The sequence below is a fragment of the Haemaphysalis longicornis genome, unplaced genomic scaffold, assembly GCF_048455015.1.
Source record: "Haemaphysalis longicornis isolate Haplotype H1 unplaced genomic scaffold, Haemaphysalis longicornis Haplotype H1 scaffold_1, whole genome shotgun sequence".
Lineage (NCBI taxonomy): Eukaryota > Metazoa > Arthropoda > Arachnida > Ixodida > Ixodidae > Haemaphysalis > Haemaphysalis longicornis.
The window spans coordinates 38802865-38830262 of record NW_027526203.1 but is presented as its reverse complement, the minus strand read 5'-3'; the positions used below and the strand labels follow the sequence as shown (position 1 = coordinate 38830262).

General features: G+C 45.4%; 1 protein-coding gene across 2 annotated transcripts in view; it reads left to right on the top strand.

Moving 5' to 3' along the window:
- Window positions 1-27398, top strand: part of LOC144175960 (parafibromin-like) — a 124354-nt gene that overhangs the window by 58141 nt on the left and 38815 nt on the right. For both annotated transcript variants that reach the window (XM_077705049.1, XM_077705041.1), the window contains 2 exons: window positions 6573-6660; window positions 16821-16958. In XM_077705049.1, the coding sequence (XP_077561175.1) occupies window positions 6573-6660; window positions 16821-16958 (226 nt within the window). The remainder of the gene's footprint in view (window positions 1-6572; window positions 6661-16820; window positions 16959-27398) is intronic.

Below are 27398 nucleotides of genomic sequence, written 5' to 3'. Positions count from 1 at the left end.
TGAAATTTGGAGCCAAGGGGGAGGTGGCTGAACATACCAACATTACTCAAATTACGATCGTAGTGAACGTGTACCTTGAGGATTGAAATGCGAGGGAGGGGTGGGGTGGGGGGTGCGACGACGCCTTGCGCAACTTTTGCCGTGGCTCTACACTTGTGCGTAAAGCCGGGTCTGGGATTGCAAAAATAATAATTTAGGCATTCACATGATAATAAAAATGCCTTGGAGTTGCTTAGTTTTTCAATTCGATATTCTCAACGGCGCTCCACGCTATCTATGCATAGAGCTTAGAAATTTAAAAATGGTTTGTAAAAATGGTTGTAAAAAGAAAAAAAACTTTATTGATAGCTGTTCCAGTGTTATGTATGTTCAAAACCATTTAAAAGGTGCACTTCCCTCCTTCCCCCTGATTTGCCAGAAATTTGGTTTTTTAGGCTCCTAAGGTGACTAATAAATGTCATTCTTTTGCTCCAAATCAAGGTTCTCCTGCTCCAAAATCGAGATTTTGCTGCTCCAAAAACTGCTCCCAAATCTGGTTCAGCTGTCTCACCCCTTCATGCGGCCAGATTTTTCGTTCGCTTTTCCAGCCTTGAGCGAAGTGCGGGATTCATGGTGTCAACAAAGCTTGCCCGTAGCAGACGGTTGTGTGAGCAGCGCAATAGCGGAAGTACGTCACCGCCGAGGAGCGCAGCATCATGGGAGGGAAGGCTCGCGCGCCGTCAACAGCGAAAGGAGGAGGAAACGCGGCGCGACGATAGTACGCGGTTTTTGATTTACGATTTCTCAGCTACTACTCATCGCTTCAACAAAATGCTTGCGGGAGGAGATTGCTAACACATTGCTTTATTTGGTTACATGTACATCCACGCATCGGCGGAAGGTATTTCAGGACCCCTTTAAAATATATGATAAAAAGACGATTGCACTTAGAAAGCCTTCACATCAATAAACGAAACGCCTGGGTCCCATCAGCTTAGTGGGAGAGAGCGGGCCAGAAAACGAGGGCACTCCAGCCACAGACTACAACTTGATTGTATTTTCTCTCTCCTTTTCAAACTAAAACAAACCGAACAAACGTGACCTGGATTTCACAGTGTGTGCAGAGTTTGAAGAACCAATTTTCCAAGCAGAGCCCATGATTTTTTCGCGCAAGAATTTTTTTAGAGCCATGACTAAAGGCAAGAAAGAACAGAAGTGCAGATAAAGTGATGCTGCCAGCATAACTAGAGGGAAAGACAAAAATCAAATGGTGAAACCGGACCAAATTTCAGCAAGGAATGGAAGAACGAAAGGTGCAATATCTGTTGAAGAATTGCAATAATAAAAATCCCCTTACTCGGAATCATTTAAGGTATCCTCAGGTGTGCCTTGATTTCGAAAACTGGCAAATGAAGTGGCAAATGAAGTTACACGATTACCGAAAATACAGCTTCTAAGTGAGGGTAAGTTGTGCAAAGTTCGGTCCAAGTTTAAAGGAAATTTATATCTAAAGTAGTCGTAATCGCTTTGTGCTTACGCTTTTTAGGTTAACAGCAAACTTCTTCAAGTTCATGTTAATATCCTGTCGGACTAGGGATGATATTTAACAACACTCTGGCGGGCTCGGGGCGGGCTCGGGCTCATATTTTAGAAATTTGTTGGGCTCGGGCAGGGCTCAGGCTCAGATTTTAAAAATTCGTCGGACTCGGGCTGGGCTCGGGCTCAATTTTTATAAATTTCTCGGGCCCGGGCCGGGCCTGGGCCGTGTCTGTATCGGGTCGGGTCGGGCCGGGCCTAGAAATTGCGGCCCGTGCACAGCTCTACCTTGGGGATTTAAATGGGAGGGCTGATGGGGTATACGACGACTGTCACCTCACTTTGCACATCTTTAGCCGTAGTACACTTGTGCGTAAAGCCGAGTCTGGGATTACAAAAATAATAATTTCAGCATTCGCATGATAATAAAATGCTTTACAATTGCTTAATTTTTCAATTCGATATTTTAAACGGTACTCTACGCTATCTATTCGTATTGCCTAAGAATTTAAAAATGGTTCGTAAAAAGGTAGTGCAGTTTGTACCTTGTGATAATCTGGTAGAAAAAACTTTATTGTAGGCTATTCCAGTGCTGTGTGCTTTCAAAACCGGTTAAAAAGTGCACTTCCCCCCCCCCCCCCCCCCCCCCTAGAGTTGCCAAAAATTCCATTTTTTAGGCTCCTAAGGTGACATAATAAACGTCGTTCTTCTGCTCCAAATCAATGTTCTTCTGCTCCAAAATCAAGCTTTCGCTGCTCCAAAAACTGCTCCCAAATCTTATTCAGCTGTCTCACCCCTGCTGTAGGCCCATTCAGACATCAAATTGATTCTTGCGGGTGTACGCAACGTAGGGCAAATATGAACTTGGGGCTAAATTGCGCATTTTTACAGATTTCTCAATATGTTTTAAACTCGCTGACACATCAACTTCATTTTTCTCTGCAATGTTTATAAACATGATGTTGATAATTCCGGCTCATATTAAATTTGAATAACGCCTATTTTACTCATTTAACATACTTTTGCATCGCTGAGTACTACAGATAGGGCATGCCTACATACAAATACATAACACTCTTTGTGATACTTCGATCTCTGTTAGTCATGCCAAGAGAACGACAAGAAGCACCTGCCAAATTCTGTGCCAGAATTTCTGCAGTGCAAACAGAAAAAAGAAAAGAAAATAAGAGCTCCAAGGGAAAGAAATTGAGCACAGCACTTAAACGTGGTTCTCAACTTCGGAAAAATGACCAAAACATCGTTTTTTTTTTAAACCCACATATTCGGCATCTATGTTTCCTATTCTATGCGTCTGCGAAGTTTTTCCCCTGAAAAGCGTCGCAAAGTGGCATAAAAAAATACTTTTGTCAGGCGCGGTGACAAACTATCAGCGCAAAAAAGCGAAAAAACGGCAATTTTCGGAACGCTGTATCTCCGCAACGGTGCCACCGCGCGAGGCCATTTTGATATGGTTAGATCGGCCGAGCGATCGTATTTCTGGTTCCACGGCAGAAAAAAACGACGCACAAACGAAGCTAGAAATAGATGCTGAAGCGCTATTGGCCCTTCGGTCGAGCGCAATACAAAGACCCTTTTGATTGGAGGTCGCGGGCGCAACGCAACATGGCGGCCACCTGAGCTGCGTAGCGAGCAGTTTTGAGTTCATTTTCGCCGCTTCGCTCGGCCGAGTTTCTGTTCAATCTGTGGTATTCAACACGGACGTTATCGCGATGGGAATGCCAGAGATAACGAGCCAGATTACGGGAAGTTGTGTGGCTCGAAAGGCGGAGGTCATCGAACGTTTAGTGGTGCGCGCGACTCTACCGTCGCCAGACCCCGAAAAGTGACACGCCATGTGCGCGCTTGCGATAACGGCTCGCGAAGTGAACTTTTAGTCGGATTTGCGATTTTTACACGCTTAGTTATTGCTGTGTTTTGAGTGTGGGCTCGCTAGCCTTGAGAAAGAAACGGTCGACGCGTCAAACGCTGCGGCGCGCATGGCATAGCCGACGAGCATTGGAGCATCACATGACTGGGCAACCGGTTGGGATTGAACGCCAGTAGTTGTAATTAATGCGTGCGATGTTAGATTTAATCTTAGAAGCGACTTGACCAGCCATGTCAGGGATAATCAAAGTTCGATATGTCGCGGTAAGCGTGCGCTGCGATGCGCGCGAGCCATATCGCCTTTCTTGCGCAACGTTTCCCGTGCACGTAATAATCATGCAAACTGGTTTGAGGTAGTAATATAGGAATAAAAATATGTTCTCTGCGTTAAAAATGTACGTTACTGTCGCAGCATTAAACTGATTTTTTTAGGGAAATTATTGATACCATTGCTTAGGGGCACACTGGCTGTGCTGCGAGAAATATTGCATGCCTTGAATGTCAAAGGTAGTAAAAAAATATGCTCTTGCATTGAAGTTGGGAGTTATGCAGAATATTCTACCGAGCTTCAAAGTAGCTCATTTTCAACCTTGTGGTATGCAAACTTCTGGCAATGAACACCTGCACGTATGAGTACTAAGTTGCTGTGCCAGGGAAGATTATAAAACAAAAAAGAAAAGCCAAAAATGTTCACATTTAAGTAAAAAAAAGCTTAGCTTGTTGCCATGGGGACAACACTGCAAAAGGAGGTTGTCCAGTGCGATACGGCCAACCAGCTAACCTACTTTGCATTGATAGCCTATTGAAAGCCATCTCCCCCTCTGTTTGGTCTGCAAACTAGGCTATGTACTCTTCACAGAGGAGCTGAAAATGATGTTTTGTGGAAAGAGAAAGGCTGCAAAAGGCACTCCAATTTCAAGGCAAGGCCTTCCAAATGCCCCATGTTCAAAAGGACACGAAAGGCTATAACCCCGACGACTTTTGATAAGTGAAACCTATGTTGCAACTTCGGAAGCCGTTTTCTCAAAACATTTTTTTTTGCCACCTGTTTCGCTTGTTCCAGGGATTTCTTCGTGACCGCTGGGTCTATTTTGATTCCGTTTCTTGCATTACATTCCTTGATGAACAGTTCAGACACTCTTGGTTTTCCAGATTTGTTTTTTGTGATTTTTTTATTCAAATAATCGTTCACAGTCGACATGCCTGTTGCACATTAACCTCTAAAAAAGTGAAAACTAAAAAACATTGTGTTGTAAAAAAAAAATTGTCACCACCTCTGTCACCACCTCTGTCACCACCTCGTCCATTCATTTGGGAATGCAAAGCAGTTCAAACAAGTTTTCTATCTTGTTTTATAAGCCGCTCAAGCTCGGTACAAGCGGAACAGAAAGAAAATTTAATACATAAGAAAGTTTTCAAATATTACTTTGAAATTTTTATGGTGTTATCACATAAGCATTTTCAGTTGCTGTGCAATTTTCATCAAAATCCACAAAAAAAAAAAAAAGTTGATTTTGAAAGCCACGCCCCCCTTAAGAGATCTGAATGAAGTTTTCAGGGTAGCCTTATAGGATGAACTAGAAAAAGGGCCAAGTTTATTTGAGCTGTGCAGGTTAGTTCTCAGGTTATGTAGGTGCAGTGTAGACAGCTTATAATGTATGTTTTGGGAGCAGTGAAAATTCGCACTATAAGCAGTACCGCATAGGCAGTACCACTGTAAGCAGTACAAAACATGCATGAATCCAACCACATCACAATCTTCCTTTCAGTCATTCTTCTTCATCACTCAAACAAAGGCCTCTTTGAAATAGAAGTGCGGTCTTTTATTTGGTCATATTTTTCTCCCTCAGTCCCTTCGGCATGGTCTTAGAAGCCACGATTGCGGCATTAACTACCTCTGTGTTTGTGTCTTGAGAGAACACGGCTGCGTTTTTTTTATCTATGAACGGATGCCGCAGGATGTGATAAGCACACAAGCAGAATTTTTTTTTTATACCCCACCTTGCACTCACGATGCTGAAGGCGGTTGCTTATCAGCACTAAGTGCAGGTAGTAAAAACCTTCAGGGTTGCGGCTCTGAATCCCCTGATGTTGGAAAAAAGAAAGGATGGTTGCTTATCTGCAGAATGCTCTAATAGAAACAACTTACCGCGTGTGCGGGTGGGCGTGGGGCTTGCTATCTTCTGATGTGCTTCAAGCAAGGGCAGTTATGGTTATCACGGGAGAACAAACGGTACATGTAAGGCCTATTTTGTTTCCTTTGTGTGTCAAAATTAGAGAAGAGGGAGTGTGCACTGTGTCTGATGGCTGATTGTTTTTTTTTTCTTCAGTCGATCTGCGGACCCACCGAAAAACCACACTATAAATGGCATTGTGCTCTGGGCAACCGCATATTCAGCGGTATGCTTCTGCATTGAGTTCTATGGGAGATGAACCGGTGGTCAGAAAAACCCGCGTTTTAATCGGTCGTGCACTATAAGCAGTTACGTTTATGAATGGTCTACATTGTATATCAAGATGTCTTGGTCTTGTATGGGTTTCTTATCCCAGTCCTGGTGAATTAGCCAAGTATGCTGGCACTATAAAATTCATTATGATTATTCCTGGATAGGCACCTCAGGGCTGGAAGAGCCCTTTTTCTAAATTTTTCACCAAAAAAATTTTAGCATGGTGAGAAATTTTAGCACAGCACTGAAATTAGTGCTACTGAACAAGCATAGAAACATGTTCTTTTTTTTTTTACAAATTCAAGACCCAAAATTTCAAAGAAAAAAAAGCAAAAAAATGTTTTTTTTTTCGTGCTCTCAGAAATTTATTCAGGAATATAATGGGTGAGGACAGGGTGAGGGAGAAAGAAAGGCAAAAGAGCACCATAAGGCCCGAAGTGATGCTGTACATCTGCAAGGTGACGCATCACCTTAAGAAGGTGGTGAGCGGGCACAGTGAGCCTATCGTTTTCCCAATGGGGGTTGCGAAATGCTGGATGTGTGCGTGCTGTGCTTTTCTTGAGAACTTTGTAATCTCGATGGTTTCTGGAATTTAAGGCTAACCAGAAAAGCTAGTATGTGGATTGCGGAGTGCCATTGCCAAGGGAAGCCTGCTTTTTGGAGCAGCCAGTCGGGCGGCCTAGCAGTGGCGGAAGTGTGCAGATGACCCTCCCCCCTTCGCAGTGTCGCGGACACCCATCATCATCATCCCAGCAGCCACCACCTCGCTCATCACCATGTACAATGCCAAGGACATCCTGCAGGACCTCAGGTGAGCCGCTGGGTGCTTCCTCACTCCAGCTGCCCTTTCTCAGTGGCACTCAGGTGTTGATGCAGGGCTGTGCAATCGTGACGGGCCCGGAAAAAAAAGAAAATCATTTGGCCATTTCGGGATTTCTAGGCCGCAATACGAAGAGGCAGGAGCAGGCCTGTGTTTGTAAATAATGACTTTTGCTCTCAGAGCGATGATTCCATTTGAGTAGTTTCAGATCAAAGGGAATGTTTTCCAATGCCGTGCCATTGCCACTGCGGAAACTGAAGTTTGTAATGTCTTAAGAGGGGAAGTGGATATCGGAGCAAACTTTTTTATTTTTTGACATAGAGTAATGAAATTTGGTAGGTGCATTGAAAAACACTCCAAATGGTGAAATTTGAAATTTCAGGATGATACCTTCAGTAGTTTTTGTGTTACAGAGGTGTACATGTTGCCCGCTCGTGGAAAGCCTAGCAAGGTATTGACATATGGTAGGAAGTTCAGAATACTTTTCAATTGTAGTCAAAAGAACACTACAGGGTATGGCATTCTTTGAATTTTTTTTACACCCTTCATTTTTAGACAACATTATTTTCACCTGTACCCAGTAGTATACAGCTGACTTGGCCGTAAATGTCACTTAACAAAATAAATAGGCCCTAAAATGAAAATCCGAGGATGTCATACCCTGCAGAACTCTTCAAGGATTGAAATAAAACAAACAGTGTCAAAATCCGCCCAGTGATTGCCATGCTATCCTTTCCACGAGCAACGAAGAACTTGTAAAACGCACTTTTGAGAAAACGGCTCTTAAAGTTTACGAAGAATTCACGATTTTTCAAACTGCACCAGCAGCATAGTCCTTGCTGTCCTTGCTTGGGGACAACCTCAAAGACCTTTGCCCTTTGATTTGGTGAATCTGGGAGGCCTTCCTGGCCAATTGAAGGTTTTTCATGTGCAGGCCTTCAGATGGCAGAAGCACCAGTTTTACACCTAGTGTACCACAAAGTTCACTATGGGCTACTAGGGTACCTAAACTTTACTTGATGTATGCCTAATGCATAGCTGTTTCCAAAATGAAGAGTAAGGCATGGTTTCGTTTCATATTAATGTTCCAGCAAACTTTCAGCAGGTTTCTGGGTTTCATAACATTGCCGAAGCTACGGCTTAGTACATGAGGCTGTTCAGTGTCAAAAAGTTATATCTGGGCATCACAAGCATAAGATGAGCTATTTGAAAGCAGAATATAGTTTTTTTACACAATTACAACATTTATTATTATTAGCATACCATGCTCTTCACCTCCAGGAGAATCAATCATTGCAAAATAGACAACAGAATTGCAAACATTGCGAAAACAGAAAACCCAATCAAAATATCGAATTGTGAAACGCTGCACCCTTACGGCGTCTTTTCTAATTTATTTAACTCTGAAAATATTATTTTGTAATCCCAGACTTCGTTGTACGAACTGGTTTAGAGCCACGGCAAAAGTTTCTCAAATAAGCTGGGTTTCTCAAATAAGCCCTACATCCCCTACACGCACGTTCCCCACGATCGTAATTTAGGTAACCTTGGTATGGTTGGCCACTTCGCTTTTTCCATTAAATTTTCTTTCGCGTACATCAATTTTTACTCGCGTGCAGTAGCAACCGATCCCGCTATCGGTCGCTGCCCGAACACGTCGCGTCAATGCAGCGCGCGCTGCAACTTCTGCCGAGTCGCTCATTCCATTCTCGAAGCTCGCGAGCATGCTGTGAAACACAGCAATAACTCAGCGTTTTATAACGTTGCATTGCTCACAATGCGTCCAAAAGTTGGCTTCACAAACCGCAATTGTAGGCGCACGCACCGCGCTTCCCACTCAAGGACAGACCATGGCGACGTCGCGGGCACGTTTTCGATGCGTCTTTCAAGCCACGCACTTCCCTATCTGGCGCACGATCTCAAGCATTATCACCCCGATAACAGTAATATCACTCTTCAGTACCGCAACAAATAAAACGAGTAAACTGCTACCGAGTTGACCGGGAAGCCTTGAAAACATCGGGAGCGCAGTGTGCGTAAAATGCCCAGCAGCCCAGCGGCCATGTTTTTGCTGTCATGGCGGCGCCCAATCAGGAGAGCTGTATCAAAAAACGCGGCCGGACAGCCAATCGCGTGTTACAATCTATCGATTGCTTCGTTTCACTATCTTTCTCTTTCTGCCGTTTGTGCGTTTGTGAGCGAGCGATGACAAAAGGAACGACCGGAAAACGAAAGTTAGAGTCGTCCGATCTAACGCGACCAAGATGGCGGCGCCGGTAGCGTCGTTCCGGAGATACAGCGGTGCGAAAATTGCCGTGTTTTCGTCATTTTGAGGAAATATTTTGCCACCTCAGCCGATATAAAAATTTTTCTTTGGCACTTCGTGATCGTTTGCGGTGGGGAAACTTTGTGAACGCATAGAATATAAAACGTGCAATCCGAAAATGTGACTTCCGAAAAAACGATTTTTTGGTCAGTTTTTGAAATCTGATCCCCGCGTCCTCCCTTAAGTCTGCATCGGTAGCTTTTACAGTAAAAACGTTAAGCCGAGTAATGAGCTCCGTAATAAATGTTTGAAGGCCTATTGCAAACACGGCAACACGCATTAATACAGTCAAACCTCGTCAAAATTGAGGGGCCGCCGTGGTTTGCACGTTATCACCTGTATTTCGTTATAGCTGTAGCGGGCATTTACTGCAAATATTGTGCACTGTACTTACCCAAAACAAATAGTGGGCGAAATTGAGTCTCACCGCATGGCGGTGCACAACCAAGTAACCGCATTCCGGAGATAAAAAGGAAAAGTCATGCACTTACTTCATTGCAATTCAAAATAAGTAACTCTTATTTCAAACAGACTTTGCTGCAGTGAAGTCCACAATTGGACGTTGATGCATCTTTCTGGTGTGAACGATGGCTCTGAGAGCTTTGTACAGGATGTGACAGCTTTTGTCATAGCTGCCTCCTGGTCTTACGTTCTTTCGCTTTCCGCCTGGCGCATGCATGCAGCTCGAATTGCGCGCAGTACGACAACAGATACGGCTGAAGCACTCCAAAAGAAACCCGCACACACACAAGCGCTGCATGGCAGCGAAGGCCTGTCGACAGTTGCAGGCGAGCGCGCCATGGTCGTGCGTGCCACATGGGGGGGCTGCGTGCCATGTTCAGCGAGAGAGAGGCGGGTAGGAATGGCTTCTCGGGCGCAGCGGACGCGCAAGTTAAATGCAAGCGTGCGTGTCTTGTTTGCCAAGGTGAGTAGCTGCTGCGCCCTGTCAGAGGATAAGATAACGGCACTGCTCCTGCCTGCCACAAGCGAGAGGGGGGACTGCCTAGCAGCAATCTGCAAGTAATCAGCTCTTTGGACACGCCTTGTTGTACAGCAATGCCTTTTGCACCTGCATTTCTTCACCCTCCCCCCCCCTCCGTAATGCGCTCTTTGCGTGCAGGTAAAAAACAGATAACCATGGCATTGGTATGTTTGTTATCTGAATAAACATGGCCTTCTCTCCTTTTTCTAAACATTGTATTATGCTCCCAATGATGCGGAAATATAAGAGGCTATTTTTCTGGCGTTTCTGTGGTGTGTTGGGGCAGATTTCACCCCAACGAATTTTCGCTTCAGTGAAATTTTGAGCATGTCCCGTCAATTTCGTTGTAGCAGGATTCGACTACCTGTCAATGCGTAAATGTGGGCTAGTTGGTTCGAACTGTTAAACATGGTTAAGTAGCACGGTAAGGATGGGACAAAAGTAGAGACCACACAGGACTAGCGCTAGTGTCAACTGAATTTTTACTACACGTATCGAAATATATATACAGAAGCGCGCATGCGTGAACATGCTCAAAATACAAAGAAAAATCATGACAGGGTCAAGTGGTGCATTTTGTTACACACGTGGCAAGTTTACATTCAGTTACTCTATTTCTTTTTTTTGACAAACTAATAGATGCCGTGCTTATACACACTTATCACCGCCTTTCATGATGCGCCACGCTTCAAACAATTCACGGCTGGTTGGTCCTTAAAACAACGCAATATTTGTGTCTTCTCGTAAAGTGGAACACATTGTTGAACGCACCGGCAGCGGCGGCAATGGTCAGCTAAATGGCCCCCCGCAGCTAGCGCTAGTCCTGTGTGGTCTGTACTTTTGTCCCGTCCTTACTGCGCTACTTAACCATGTTTCACAGTTCGACTACCTGTTTCTATGGGGACTTGGAAGGGGAATTACGATGTTTTCTTTATATCCATGATTTAATTATAGCCCGTCTTGTTGTAGCAAGGTTTAACTGTATAAATAAGTTGGAATTTAGCTCAGCTGGGGGTTTGAAGGCAATTTCCATCTCTCAGCTTTCAGGATTAGCTACTGGTCAAGGTAAATTAGTGTTAGTGTTCCTGTTGCACTTATCTATCACTGTTTTTATTGATATTTAGGCTTGTGCTAATAGTAATATTTTTGTTTGAAGCGAATAGTCCCAGGGGTCGAATACTTTCGAAGTGAATTTGAATAGCTGTCAGGTGTCGCTGAGCTTCCTGTCACTGAGACAGTGAGCTTCCGGGCCTGGCGGGACCTTCATAAAAAAGTTCTATGCAGTGGAATCTTGATGATACGTTTCTGGGTGATACGAATTTCGGGTTAATACGAATTTCTGAGAAGTCCCGGTGAAATTGGATTGTTTGCAATGGGAAAAACTTCAGCTCTTAAGAACGGACCTGCGCGGCCTGGCGGATGATACGACCAAGCCGGCGAGGCGCCAAACTGCTGAGCGAGCAAGCGACGGCGACGTACAAGCTCTCTCTTCCCTCTTCGTTGCTCTTTCTCCAGGAACGGCCGGGCTGTTGTTTTCTGCTCGCGAAAACGTGCCGCGCACATCACAGGCGCTACCCACATGCTGCGCGCGGCGTGGTCGGCGGCGGCAACATGGCGGCGGCAGCCGCTGCGAAGTGGTGTCGGGAGCTCGAGCGACCACTTCTAAGCGCTCTCTAAAATGCCGCTCAAGGCACGCACGAATTAGCTTGTGCGGTAAAGGATCTTAAAATGCGGGCGAAAACGGTACTATAAGACATCATCAGCGCCGCTAGTGAAAGCGCCCATGCAATATCTGCCGGTGTGGTAAGCCTAAACATCTCTGGTGGAGCCAGCCGGCACTCTCGAGCGCTTCGAAACTGCCGCCATGAGGCGCTTGCCTCCCCATTGGCGCAAATCATCAAGCTCCTCCCACTTCTGCGCACACATGGAATTGTCGACGTGGGCGTCAAAAAATTGCGCGTGCCATTCGGGCAACGCTACGACAACGTTCTGAATGTGGCTTAGCTTGTCTTGGCTCCATATGTAGTCGAGATGTAGGCCTGATGTCAATGGCAGTGCGGCTTGCCTAACGGAACCGAAACTTGAACGCAGTTTCGATATTCGCTCACCCCGAATACTTCGAAATACTGGAAATTTTAAATGCGAGTCGAAGCGAATTCGAATACAGTTAAACCTCTAGATAACGAAGTCGTATTTGGGGGCGAAAATTTCGTTAAATCGAGAATTTCGTAAAATCGAGGTTTCGATTTTACAGTTAATTTAACCAGTTATTGAGGTTTCAAAACCTTGCCCATCGCTAAGAAACAACTGCTATGTAGTTACCTCTACACTTAGACCGAAATTTGTACTAAAACTGGCCACGAAAATTGTGTGAATTAAGAGCTTCAACACTTAGGCAATGGAATTCGGATACCCGATGGTAGTTCATGTGTCGTCGTAGAACCGGTGCTTTTTCCGCAACGCCTCATTAAATATGATAGCAGACTAGGTTTCCACTTTTTTTTTTTTTTTTTTTTTTCATTTCAGTCACTACTAAATGCCAATGTTAGTCAATTGAACCCGTGTCCATGCCCAATGAACTTTACCCCTGGCGAGGTGCTGGTTCAAAGTTACGCCTCTTTTCGTCCGTTCAGTGGTAGGCTTAGGTGCGGCGTTGAGGGGTGCGGCGGGCCGACAGCGGAAGGGTGCTATAAAGCTTTCGAAAGCACAGAGGCTCTGCAGTATGGGCGCGTGATGCAACCACGACACTCGAGATAAAGCCATGATTGAGGGTTGAGCGGAGTACACACGGACCGCTTCACTTTGTGGAGCAACGCTTATGTGCTCCCGCTAAAGCGGAAAGCTTACATTAAATATCTTCTGGCCAAATTTGATTAAGCAATTACTTTTATGCCCTCTGAGCCCTAAAGAAACCGATTTCTCCACATCGCAGCTGTCTAATGAACACGTTTTGACCAGTTTCGGAGAGCAATTTATTGCCACCAGCACTCGATGTTCAAGCCGTAGTGAAGAAGTCCGTAAGCAGTGCTTGGCGTTTCTTGACCAGGGTGGGCTTTACGTGACGCTCGTATGCTGACAGCGCTAACAAGGCTTGTTCTTAAACATTCGCGTGCGCCTGCGTGCCTCCGCAGAACGTCGATGGCATCCATCACTTCAGTGGCCTTCGGTTTCACCGACACTTCCTCAGGCTCTTTGGAACACTTTTCTTTCCCTTGGAGTGCTCATGCTGCTTATAAGACTCGTCTAATGATGGACGAACAAAATATTAATGTGGTTATCAGCGAGCACAACCTAGAGCAGCAGCACCGTGAGCAAGGATGCGTAGAAAAAAACTTGAAGTAGGCTTCGGCCTTCGGCAGCCTAAGCATAGAGGGCGCTGGCATAGGCAACGATGGAGACGTCAAAATGGTGGCCGCACTATTAAACCGTTCATGACCGCTAGCGGTTTTTGAGCAGCTTCTTTCATCGCTTTTAATTATTGTCAACTGCATAATTCACCGCTTTTCTTTCATTTTAGCCTTTTAAGAGTTAATGTGAGTACTGAATGTTTTCAATGTAGGCTCTGAGAGGCAAAATAAAACGTGCCTCGACCGGAATTTCGTTCTTCCTTTCTTGCCATGGCTTCGTTAAATTGAAAGCGCCGCACGAAATTACTTCGTAAAATCGAGATAAAAATACATGGATTTAGCAAAATTTGGATAGAAAACTTGAAAAAATTTGTTATATCGTGAATTTGGTTAAATTGAGGTTCGTTATATCGAGGTTCAACTGTACTGTAATATTCGTTCGAATAGTTGAAGCCCCCGAATATTCGCACAAGCCTATTGTTTTTATTGATATTGTATTCCATGCTTTTATTATTGCGGTTGCATGCTTACTACTACTGTTATTCTATAAAACCAGCATCATCACTTCGGAAAAAAAATAAAAACTGACAGAATTCAGGAATGACAAACCTTCAAGGAAGGAAACTGGGAATTGGGGATGTGCATGGCAAGATGCACAAAATTGAGCCTCCTTGATGGTAGGACTATCCATGTGGCTTATGGGCAGAGGCAATTCAGCTGTGTTTCAAGGCTGACATTTTAGGTCCCAAAAATAGTCAGGATGGGTCCTGCCCAAGACATTTCATGCCTGAATCAGAATGCTAGTTTTAGACCCCTGTCACACAAGCACTTTCAATCCGGATAGAAGCGAAGCGCGATTGACTTGTAGAGCGCGCTCGACGCACCGCCGCAGCTACATGGCACGTTTCGATCCCTATCGAGAAGTTGCAACGGTTGCACTCATGTACGCCAGATGGCGCTAAAAATGTACTTCAAGGCCGGCGTGGTAACTGTGCGCGGTCGTAGTTATAGGGTGCCATATAAATGTTACTGCACGCTTATTTGATTGATTGATTGTTGGGTTTAACGCGGTGACACAACGCAGGCAATGAGGCGCGCCGTAGTGGAGGGCTCCGCATTAATTTTGACCACCTGGGGATCTTTAATGTGCACCGAAAACTCGAACACACAGGCGTTCTCGCTTTTCGCCTCCATCAGAAAAGCGGCCGCCGCGGCTCGGAATCGAACCCGCGACCTTGTGCTCAGCAGCACAACTCCTTAACCACTGAGCCACCACGGCGGGTGCACGCTTATTAGGGTAAAGTTATTTGATACAATTTGTGGCATTAGTTGAAGTTGTCACCTTCTGTGCCATTACTCAGTGGGGACGAGAGTATCAACGCTTTTGTCTGATCGCGCTTGGAAACCTAATCGCGCTTGAGAAACCAGGATTGAGTTCAAGCGGGATCGGGCTCGATCGCGTTTGAAACTGCCGTGTAGCAGCGCCCGATCTGGATTGAGCTCGATCCGGATCGACTCAATTGTGATTGAAAGTGCCCGTGGGACAGGGGCATTAGTAAGAGTGTTCTACTACATGAGCGTTTGAAAGGAGCATTGTGTGGAATGGCCCTCAATACTTCAAATGGCATTCGAGCTGGAAGGAGTTCCGGCGGTATACACAGGGCTGGAACAGCTGCGCCGTTTGCAGCATCCTACGCTGAACCGGCCCTATTGCACCAAAATCGTTTATCAGTGCTGTCCTGCACCGCAGAGCCCAAAGTGCGCCATGAGATACGACCGCCATGGTGCCCCGTGCGTGCCTGAAAACTTGGCTGAAACGTGTTTCAGTGCAGTTATGGTTTCAGTTTCATCAAGGATGTGTTAGTGGCTGTTGAAGCTGGCTTTTGCTTAGTTGTAAAGCATCATGAAATGTTTGCTGTGGAAAATTGTAAATTGGCCCTGCGGGCTAGTTACTGAAGCATGTGTGACAAGGGCAGGGGTGAGACAGCTGTGCATATTGTGCAGATTTGATACAAATTTGTTTTCCTGCGCCAGGCGACTCCGAAAGCTTGAAAATTGCAAAAATTGCGCCAAACTGCTCCATAACAGCCTGGGAGTAAAGGATTCAAGGATTTTAACGTTCCTGTCAGTTCCAGTGGGGAAAAATGCTTACTGAAGGCATAATTTTCCAGCCCCCTCCCAAAGTGATGCTGTTTGTAAAGGTTTAATTTATTGATCGGATTCAATAAAAAACCTGCGTAAATTGTCCCCGAGATAGTTTTTTCTAAAGTCACAAAGTCGGGTTGCACATGTTATATTCTGTGCGTTTTTAAAGTTTTCCCATCAAAAACCATTGCAAAGTACTTTAGAAGAAATACTTAAGCGTACTGAGGCGTCAAACTACTTGCGCAAGTTGAGGAAAGAACGGCAATTTTTGGAGCGCCGTATCTCCGGAACGACATTACTGGGCACCGCCATCTTGTTGTGGTGCAGATTGGAAAACATGGCCACCGGGTGAAGCAGTTGCTTGTGGTTCAGGCAGAGTGCTCTTCGCCAATTTCTAGCTTGGTTTTGGTTATTAGGGTGGCTGGGTTTACATTTAGTCGGTTTGATCTGTTGCGGCAAGTTGCATGACTCGAAAGGCAGGAGTTCACAAAAACAACGTGGTGCCCACGAATTCGCCGTGTTTCGGCCTTGAGTGTGGGGCGCGGTGCGCAGTTGAATTGGAATTTCGGATTCAGTGCGGTGTTGTAAAACGCTGAGTTATTGCTGCCTTTCACAGTGAGCTTGCGAGCGGGGAGAATGGGATTATCGACACCGCAGAAGTGGCGGCGCAGGCTACATCGCCGCAAAATGTTCAAGCAGTGTCCAATAGCGGGCGGGCTATTATTGCATGCTAGTAATAATGGTTCACTTATCTGAAGTGAAATTTAAGGCCGAAAAGGAGGTGGCTAAACATATCAACGTTACTCAAATTACGACCGTAGTGAACGTGCACCGTGGGGATTGAAATGGGAGGGCTGGTGGGGGGACTTTCACCTCGCTTGGCGCAACTTTTGCCGTGGCTCTACACTTGTGCATAAAGCCGAGTCTGGGATTGCAAAAATAATAATTTCGGCATTCAGATGATAATAGAACTGCCTTACGATTGCTTAGTTTTTCAATTCGATATTCTCACTAGAACTCTACACTATCTAGAGCCTAAGAATTAAGTTCGTACCTTGTGATACTATGTTAGAAAAATTTTAATGGAAGGCTGCTTCAGTGTCATGTACGTTCAAAATCGATAAAGGAGAGCACTTTCCCCTCCGAGTTGCCAAGAATTTGATTTTTTTAGGCTTCTAAGGTGACATAATAAATGTCGTTCTTCTGCTCCAAAATCGAGATTTCGCTGCTCCAAAAACTGCTCCCAAATCTAATTCAGCTGTTTCACCCCTGCAAGGGTGATTGGAAACTTTTGGACAAAACCCCTGGAAAAGGGGAGCGTGTTTCGAATTTTGCGCCCCCTTTATTGCAGGTTTGTAAGCACAGAGGAGAAGAAGAGCCAAGGCAGCAAGCGGGAGAACGCGGTGCTGATCCAGCGGAGGCGCAACGGAGGCACCACCGTGTCCTACCGGGTCATCGACAACCCCTCCTCACTGGCCCTCGAAGACTGGTGCGTTTGCTTCACGGGTGGGGAAGTTTTCAAGCATCTGGGCTGCCCCTCGGTTGTAGCTCGCACAAGAAACTGATGGGTCTTCTGCCGGCGGGAACCCTCGATTGTCAGTTCCAGGCTATGGAGGCTAGGGGGAGAGGTGTCAGCATTGGCTCTGCTGCGCCATGTCTGGAAACATGCTGGTATTTCATGCCACTGCGGGGCGGTGGCGCACATTGTTTCCTAGATGCATCGGGGAAGCATTGCTGCTGTTGCTGCGCCTGCCTTGCCTGCGTACAGACATGTACGGGCTTGTGTTTTCATGTCTGCCATGGAAACGTGTTTTCATGTCTGCCATGTTTTCATGTATGATTTTTTACATTGAAGTTGTTTATGGATATGATTCCATCAACTTTGTAGCAAAGCTGTATAGGGCTAAGGTTCTGTGTATTGTGAACCGAGGAGCCAAAAAAAAAAAAATGCATTGCAGCGAAGCCAACTTTATTGTGAATGGTCAACTGAGAACGGCTGTGACCCACCCGCTCGTGGTGGCTCAGTGGCTAAGGCGTTCGCTGCTGAGCCCGAGGTCGCGGGTTCGATTCCCAGCCGCGGCGGCTGCTTTTCTGATGGAGGCGAAAAGGAAAAACGCCCGTGTGTACGAGATTTCGGCGCACGTTAAAGATCCCCAGGGGGTCAAAATTAATCCGGAGCCCTCCACTACGGTGCGCCTCATCGCCTGCATTGCGTCGGCACGTTAAGCCCTACAATCAGTCAGAACGGCTGTAACCCTTGTTTAATCTTGACTTTGCCGAAAGCAATCATAGGACGATTGGCCATTAGGACAACTTCATCATTACTGTTTTATTACTTTTACATTACAAGTTTTATTTACTTGTCATAAATCAATTCACAGCGAAGTTCCAAACGTTGCAGAATCCCCGTCTGCTGTCAACACATGACCGTCTTGGGGCCCGTATGGTTACAGAAACTGCCTCAACCCTTGTTTTGTCAGAGCGCCCAAGAAAAATTATATAACAATTGGCCACTAAGATGACTCTAACAGTATGCCGAATTTCGGTATTTTCCGGTCTATAAGTCGCACCTTTGTATAAGTCGCACCCCCCTCAAAATGACAGTTTAAAAAAAAAAAAACGTATATAAGTCGGACCGGTGTATAAGACGCACCGGTATATAAGACGCACTTGTTAATTAGGTAAACTCGTAGTGAATCAGATCATTAGAAAGTGTGGTGCAAGTACATGGTTGCGGCGGCCGCCGCCTATGAATGCATCCCCCGGTAAGGAGGGCTAGACACGGGCATATAACATCCAAAGTCTAGACAGAACTAACTTCTCAAAAATGGTTTTTGATACACAGAGATGGCATGTACTTACAGAGGGCGTTTAGGCAAAACCATCAGTCTTTTTCCTCCAACTCGCTAACAAATAATTCAGTATCTTCAGTGGGGGTTCCGCCGGCACATCACTGTCGTCCTCCGACTCACTAATGTCTTCTTTGCCAACATCGTTTATTACTCCGGCCTTTATAAACCCGGCTACAACTGTTTTTGTCGAAATGGAGTCCCAAGAGTCACAGACCCATTCGGCCACCTCTCCAAACGTCGCGCGTCTCTTGCCTGCTGTTGTAAATCAGTGCAATGAAGGTGTCATGGTGGACGGAAGGGACGCGACCGGAAGGGGCCTGAAAATCAAAACTTATCAGCAAGCTGTCATTTTAAAAATTAGCAGCACGTTTACCTCCTTCAGAGTAACTCTGTAATAATTTATAAGCTGCATTTTGTTTTTGCAACCCAGTTTGATGTTACTTTTTATTTATTCTGAACTGTAGTTACTGTGCATGGCGTAAAGTGGCGCGCGGTTGTCGCAGGCCATTATCATTGTTTTTGACTAGAAAAAGCTGCAAATTCTTTGCTGTAACGTCCCGAAGTGACATATGGGCTATGAGAAATGCCGTAGCGGTGGGCTTGGCATTCATTTACACCATAGAGCTGTGTCTCAACGTGCGCTGGCCACGCACGGCCGCCACAAACCGGATTTATTCCATACATAAATCGCACTGGTGGATAAGATGCACCAACAAAAATTTCAGAAAAAAACCGCGACTTATACACCGGAAAATATGGTACGTGTGATAATTAACTGAAGTTGGAAACATTGTTTGAGTGGTAAAGAAAACGGCTGTACCCCTTGTTTTCTAAAACACACTTCCTGCAACAAGTTATGAGACGATTAGCTGCTGAGACGACTATATGACTATTGCAAGTTCCAAGACGCAGGTCTTGGAATCCTGAAATTTGTCCAAAAAATAAATTTTTCAAAAATGCCATATTTGGAAAGTGGAGATATTTTTCTTCCTGTCAGCCAAATATCCAGACCCTGGAGTACGTATTTGAGCCATATCAATTTATTGCACCGAAAACTGCTTAAAATCGGCCAGTATTTTATGCGAAAATAGCATTATTTTGACGGCTTGCCGCTTGGGTTCTGCATGCGCTGTGGCGTCCATCTTGGTCTCATTTGAAAGTGCGTCTTTCCGTTTTCAAATCCCCGCCAGAACCGCTTCGTTTCGTCCATTGGGTGCGAGTACAACGGTGTAGAAAAAAGACGGAAGGCGCCGCCCAATTGGCTACTGACTGCACGTAACTGCAGGGCGCAATCTGATTGGCTGGGCGCTGTAAGTCGTCTGCTCGGCACACTCATCACAGTGCAACGGCTCATGTACTCGTCTATGCGATGACCGGCAAAAGCCCCGCACGCCATAAAAACGAAGTAAACATGTCTATCGATAACCGAAAGGATGAACGAACAGTATTACAAAGCGCCTGGACTGCGTGTCTGGCGGCAAGGCTTAGAGCACCCGTGGACTGCTGAGACGATAGTGTTAGCGATAAAATTACGCCTAAGGGTGCACTAATGTGCATTTATCATTAGATTAGCAGCAAATAGAAAGAAAAGAAAAATGATAAAGTGGAGGATGCCGCTTGCCGACGGCGCAAGGGAAGTGTATTCATTTGTTTTCAACGATACCGCGGCGGGTCAGCCCACATCCCGGCACGTGCTTCCTCGTCGGATACATATGAGCGATTTGAGAATGATAAATGCTCGCACTGTTCACAACGTGGGGGTGACGTGATATACGAGTAGATTAAATCGAAATTGTGGTTATCCCACCTAGCCAAGCGCATGCACGTCACAGAAAAGTGTGGTGCATGCCATTACCAGCCCCTTCGTTGCAACTCATTTCACGCAATGCAAATCCGATTTGATTGCAACAAGTAACATAACAAAATAAACGTTTACAACTGTGGTACACAATCGGCACCTCAGCCTTGGTCACCAAAGAGTGACGGCTCGCTGCCAATAGCATAAAAATTGAAGCAACGTTCTGGCTTTGTTTTTGTTCAGTTTTTCTGCCAAGTGCCATCTGCATACAGAGGATTTCATAATTTTCCAAACAACTGATTGCAGCAAACTTGGTATGCCCGTGTTGAGCGAAAAGCGAGCTACATTATAAAGGGTTTCTTTTTTTCACATGCTCAATAGATAAAACTGTCACTGCTACTAAAACTTCAACTGCGATTTTCTCAGTTTCCCTTTTTTTGCATATGTGCCTAGCCTTACAGGGGTTTTCAGGTAGTTTTTTTCAAAGGATTTCTACAAACGTTGTACCGTTGAATTCTGGATAAAATGAACTGCATGCTGATGCATTTATATGATCTCATTAAGTTTTCTGAAAACTGCACTTAGCATAATTAGACTAATCTTATCAAATCAACTAGTTTAACAGGAATATAAATAGCATCAGCATGCATGGCAGGTCTTAAGCTACACATCCATACCATTTATTTTCAAAAAAAATTTGAATAGAAAGCCACTTAACGGCCCGTAAGAAATTACTTAATTAGACTTCAGTATTTACTTTGTAACTGAAAAAATAATTATGCCACATGAAAACTAATTGCGTATTTGAAATGGGGAAAACGGAACACATATGCACAGTGATTTTCATTATCGTAGACCCTTGTCTCCCCGTGTTTGTTAGTTTGCAGGAAATTGTAAGTGGTACATAATTCTTGTTTGCTGGCAATGCATGGCTTCTACGGGAGGGTGAACGAACAGCCCATATATGCTTGTCTGGTTGGATGAAACTCTGGTGTTTCCTAGTTTCACTACAGGGGTGGAACAGCTGTGCCACGTGCGCCTTTGAGCGCCAAACACGTTTACCTGCGCCATCCTGCGCCGAACTGCCTTTGTTGCGCCGAACTTGTTTATCAGCGCCGTCCTGCGTCGCAGCACCTGAATTGAGCTACGATATGCGACCGCCATGATGCCCAGCGCCCGAAAACTTGGATCAAACATAGTGCTTCAGGTTTCATCAAGGCTATGAGCGGTTATGAAGGTATGAAGGTTGGCTTTGGCTTAGCCGTAAGGCGCGGACACTATGCGCCTTCTCCACCCTCACTTTGGGTTTCTTCTGTGTGGCAGTTTCACAGTTTTGTGTGGCTGGTGTCGGCTGCGGCACCACAATCAATGGAAAGTCACCAAAAGTAAAATGTTTTTGTGTCTCATCACAAACAGATTGAATAATATTCGCATGAAATGTTCTATTTTATTGGAAGTGAACATCAATTTAGTCGCCCATTTTTGGTGATCTTAACTTTCTGCCCGCAACTTTGCATTGCTGCATGTATTGAACAAACAGGGTCTTGGACGCTTTGCCCGCGCTTGTTAATTCAGTTCGCTTTTGTTGTGAGGTAATTAATCTTTTTTGCCTGTTAACTGTGGGGTTAGCTTTGCTTGGTGGAGGACGATCCAACATTATTCATGCTTTCTATCACGCTCTAGTTACGTATTCTACGGCGCAAGTATCTCGACTCTCGCAACCCTGTGACGGGCAAAGACAAGGCCACGTTCAGCTTAGCATGCACTGAAACCTCTGTTCGATCAAAAAAAAAAATGCAAGCAAAAATGCAAAAATGTAAGATTGAGGCTGTGAGTTAGCATAAACACTGCTGTATGCGGGACACGAAGCAAAGCCTGTTATTTGATATCTTTTGACTCTGCACGTGAGGTTTGACTTTTGAATGGTGATAATGCGGCGCGCTCGCTAGGGCCGAAGTTAGATAACTCCGCATGTTGTAAACTCCCAGATATAGTACAAGAATTGTGTTCCTTTTTTAGAGCAGGCTCTAGTGCGTGGCTAGCACAGGCGCTAGGGGCTGGTAGGGAGATTAGGGAGGCACCGTAATGCTGTGAAATGGTGTTACATCTCCTCCAAATGGCAATTCTGGCTGCTCCAAACTTGCACCAAAAATGCCTTTCTGGCTGCTCCAAGCCTGCTACAAAAGGCACTTTTGTCTGCTCCCAGGACTGCTCCCAAACCCATGGACCCTGTTCCACCCCTGCATGATGATTAAGCAATCATAAAGCCATAGTCACTACCACTAACAAATGATGAATAAAATAGGTATGTAGAGGCTTCGGAAGTGTTGGTGGGGGTGCTTAAGTCAATCAGGGAGGATGATTTTGGGGTTCTAGACACTAGATCGCGTTTTTTTTTCTTTTCTTTTCCCCCCCCCCTCCCCCCTTGGCATCTGAACTGAAGTTTTTTCCAAAGAGGTATGCTCTCGCTTTTCAAGCCGAATCTTGAATGGATGGGACACCAGTTATTTTGAGTAGCAGCCATTCACCCACTTCAAACATCCTACGTATTGTAGTAATTAAATCTATTGTATGTTCGCTGAGGGAAGAGCAATCGTGCCGTCTGCATGGCACTTGAACTGCACTGTATGCCATCACGAGTGATATTAGTCAACATCGACATAGTGAATAAAATTACTGGAAGGAAACAATTTACTCTTCATTCCAAACTCAAGTGATAGTAATGTCGGAACAAGTTACAAGAAGAAAACAAACAAGGCGAATTGGGAATTACATAACGATTAGCCTTTGCAGGCAGGTTGGACGTTCTGCCTAAATGGCTCAAATCATGATGCCTAGGCTCAATAGAGCCTTGCTTCCAGCCAGTTTTTTTTCCCTTTTGTTTTGTTTTAAAGCCATGATTTGTCTAATCATGCAAAGACCGAAGGGGGGGGGGGGGTGCTTGAAACCCCCCCCCTGCCCCACTGCCTCTTTCGGAGCCCCTGTAGATGCATACACATTCTCTAACCATGTGTGATGTGCATTGTATACAGCTTTGCTGGTCGCGCATCCACCTTCACAGAGTAAATATTGACACGTCATTTTTTGTGCGACGTACGTTGCCCGCATTGTGGTTTATGTCGGGGTCCCTTATTAACACTGCATTATAACGACCCCATTTGCATATTTTATATCCCGATATGGCTGCTTGAGATAGGTAGCAATAAGTTTCCAGGAACTGTAGCTTATGACGTGATCTGTGTTTGCTAATTAAATACCCATGCTGAGCGCGTATGCTCATTTAGCAGTGCATATTGACCGCACCTTTACTTGCTATAGCCTAGTTTGCTGTAGCTTGTATAGTTCACCCTAACATTGATGCACATTTTCTACCTACCTCTTCTCTTGTTGGTGTTTTTAAACTTCGGTCTCGCAAGTGTGTGACAAATGTGCACAAAAGCTTGTACGAAAGAGTGCTTACTTTTCAAGGTACAAGTCATTCAAATAAACATTTCCTAGTGTGGTTCCTGTTGCTTGTGTACCTAAATTCAGACATTCCGGCATACACTGCGGCACCAAAGCGAAAAGGGCATGGACGTTGTTTTGGTGAGAAGCTCACAGCAGGTCACTTGATTTGCTAGCTTCCAGTGCTTTGGAACAGGAGCTTTGCATGCAGCTAGTGTACAGGGAAGCAAGTTCAAGCCATTAGTTTTCAGGGCCAATACAGGCTTTGCAGCGAGCAGTCATAACAGTATGCTGACTAGCCTTTGTTATAAGCCTCGCGGTACCGTGAAATAACTGCAATGAAAGGCGGCTGCTACGTGGGGCGCGCACGGGAATCTGGGAGCCGACAGCAGCGCTGCCGCATCGGGATGAATTCTCGCTGCCTCTTTGGCACAACGATGCTGACGCTGCTTCTTCTAGCCACCATACCGAGGCCGTCTGCCTCCGCACTGGTTTGCAGTGTAGGTTCAGGGTGTCTCAGCCTCTTGACATTCCGATGTTCACTCATTTTACATTGGTTAATAGCAGTCATGGGCCCGTTACCGAAAAAAAGTAACAGTGTTACAGTTACAGTTACCTAACCCAAAAAAGTAACTCTGTTGCAGTTACAGTTACGAATTTTCCAAAAGTAACTAGTTACAGTTACTGAAAAAAAAGTAACGTCGTTACTTTTTCGTTACTGAAAAGATTTGTCTTATTTAATAGAAACGTACGAAGGCATGCAGGTAGTAAAAATTACACGTAGTAAAGCCTACACGAGGGAAACCTGAAGTGATGCACTCTCATGCCCAAACCAACAATCGTTGTGTACGCCTCAGTTTTTTTTTATTACAGAAGTTTTGCTATTCATCACAAGGAACTTTATTTTTTTGTTGCTGCACTCTCGCTGTAAGAAATTTTTTGCAAAAATAATTGTAGCACAGAATTAGTTGTTTTTCAAAATTGGAATCAGAGAGGCCGAACTTATACTATACCGAGCTGGATGACAACACAGCCGAAACAATCTTTCAATGTCAACTGAATTTATTTTCGCCTGCAATGCCGTCGCTTGTCCGCCCCGCCTAGTGAGAGAGTATGTGAAAAAGGGGGCGAAGGTGGCGGATCGACGGAAGGCCCTTGGAAGAATGGGGAAACGGACGTGGGAGTACATCGGTTGCCGTGGTGTTTTTGAACTATACTAAAAAAATGCGCTTCGTTAACTTTTTATTTCGTGATTGTGGTCGGAGACGGAGACCAATTTGAGCCACTGCCGAAGCGACGTTTGTCTGTGGGCCCTCGGAGTTGTTCTCCCTCCCCAACCCCCAGCCACCCCCATCCCCGGAATGAGACAAGATATTTCCAAAGGGAATATAAACTGGAATGAACGTTTTACAGTTTCCCCACTCCTTCTCCTCCCGCCTGTCATCACAAAGGCGGATTTCGCCGTCTCGACCGGGAAACACTGCTCTCACAATCCCAGCCTTCCACAGCAATCACGTCACCGATCCCAGGAACCCCTCCCTTCGTTTGCTTTGAGGCGTAGGCCGAACGAAGCTCGCCCAAGTATTCCTTGCCCCCAACATTCAGAATCAGATGTAGCTACTGTTTTCGTTTCGGCCACAGCTGTCGAAACGAAGTCGCGAGGCTTTCCAAGAACATTTCTTCGCGCAGTGGCAGTGTGGTCAGACGTCTGCCGGCCAAGATGCTGGCTATTGTGAGGGCACTCGGGGGCCACCATCGTTGAGGTCGTCGTATGTGTGGAGGGGCGTGAAATTTATTACTTCTTCGACCTCGTTCGAGTACTGTTGACAGCTCGATGAAGCCTCTAGACCAGGGGTCCCAAACGCGTGGTCCCAAATACGGCCAGGCGTCTCTAAAGAGCACAATGGTCGCAAGCAACGGCGACTTGTGAATCGAACACTCTACAGTGCGCAGAGGGCTGGACGAGCGCGAGGCCGCCAAGAGACTCCCCGCGGCGTTTTATGACCCCGTTAACGGGGCTGCACGTCGCTAGTGAGAAAGCGACGCCCTGACCGGAGTTTTCCAGGCTTCCGCGAAAGTGCAAAGGTTTCAGGGTGTTGTGCGGCATTTGTGGGTGTTTGTTTTCCTGTTCGCCTTTGTGTCAAACACTTTTACTGCGCCCCAGATGTGGCGAAAATAGTGCGGCCGCGCGTCGGCTCTGACGCGTCAACATGCATCCACGTGCGCTTAGACGCGTGCCCAAGCGTTATTTATGGCCTGGGTGAGAGCGATGTCGTGCTGCTGAGGAAAATACTGCAGCTTAGACTTAAAAACAACTTCGAGCCCTTAGTAGACCGCGTGAGACACCACGCACACGTGCACGCCTAAACAGATGTTTCTCACCCATGCGAAGGGAGTGAGCTGGCATAGATGAACTAGACGAAGGTTCTGCGGAAGAAAGGCCGAAAAAGGGAAACGCTCTAACTGTACATCGGCCGTTAATGAGTGTTGCTGTTGGATAATTTTTTTATAGAAATAAAGTAACTGTAACGATATTTCTCGTTACAGTTACTCCACAAAAAAGTAACAGTGTTACAGTTACAAGTTCCTCTAACTTAAAAGTAACTAGTTACAGTTACAAGTTACTGAAAAAAGTAACTAGTTACCGGTAACGCGTTACTAGTAACTAGTTACTGCCCAAGACTGGTTAATAGTAACCCTTTGCGACACCGTGTGTACAAACACCACAGAACCTGTAATAGGATATTTTTTTCTCTTGTATTTTTTGAAGATCACATTTATTTTTAATTTCTGCAGAGTCTAGTCAGGTTTAGTTATGCAGTGCGTCAAGTTATCGCTTGTTTCCAGTTAGTTTCTTTTTCTCTCAATTTCTTTCTCTCTTTGTTTCTCTTATTTTCTGTTAGTTTCTTTTTCTCACAATTTCTTTGTTCAGTCCTATTATTTTTTCATTTGTCTACAGCCTTATTTGGTGTAGAACAAAGTTAAACTTTTAGCAGGTTAGGTGCAAAAAGGACCATTTTGCCTACCTCTAGTCTTCCCTGTTTGTTTCTCGGGACTGTGGTGGAGGTGTAATATCACGAATATTCTGTTAGTTATTGCTCTGTCAGCTGTTGTATTTTACTTATGGGAACATATTGTCACGCACTGAACTGTGCATGGATGGTTGGAAACTGGTGGAAAGCAGTAGCAGAGACTGTTCCACAGTTACGCCAATCAGTCCCCTTAAAAGGATATGGTTCAAGCGGTGCAGGATAACCACACGAGGAGACAAATGTCGGGGCCCGCTTGTACTGTCGGAACGTCCAGTGGCCCGCCTACTTCAACTTACTATAGTTCACACCACAAGCTGCATGCAGCACTGTGGAGGCTACATTGTTGTCAGTAGAGTGCCCACTGAGGGCACCTAACTTGCCGTAAAGGGGGTTTTGAAAGGACCTTTCAGTCTCCCCTTTCGGCAGGTGGAACCGCAAGGCCCCGGTGCCTATTCTCGCTTTCCTTCGCGGTGAGTTAGGCGCCCTCAGTGGGCGCTCTATTGACCACAATGTAGCCTCCACAGTGCTGCATGCAGCTTGTGGTGTGAACTGTAGTTCTCGTCTCCTTCTGTAAATCAACCGCTGTTGTACCGTAACAATATATTTTTAAGTTGGCTCAGTATTTATCTAATGGTGGGTAAGAACAATTTGAACTTTTTTGGGTTTACAAGAAATAAAAAGTTGCAAATAAATGATGTTCGGCTCCAGAAATCCACCCCAAGAAAGACTTGCACTGCTCCCGAACTCATCCTTTGACGCTCCAAAGCTGCTCCAAAACTGCATTATTCCTGCTCCCTGAGCTG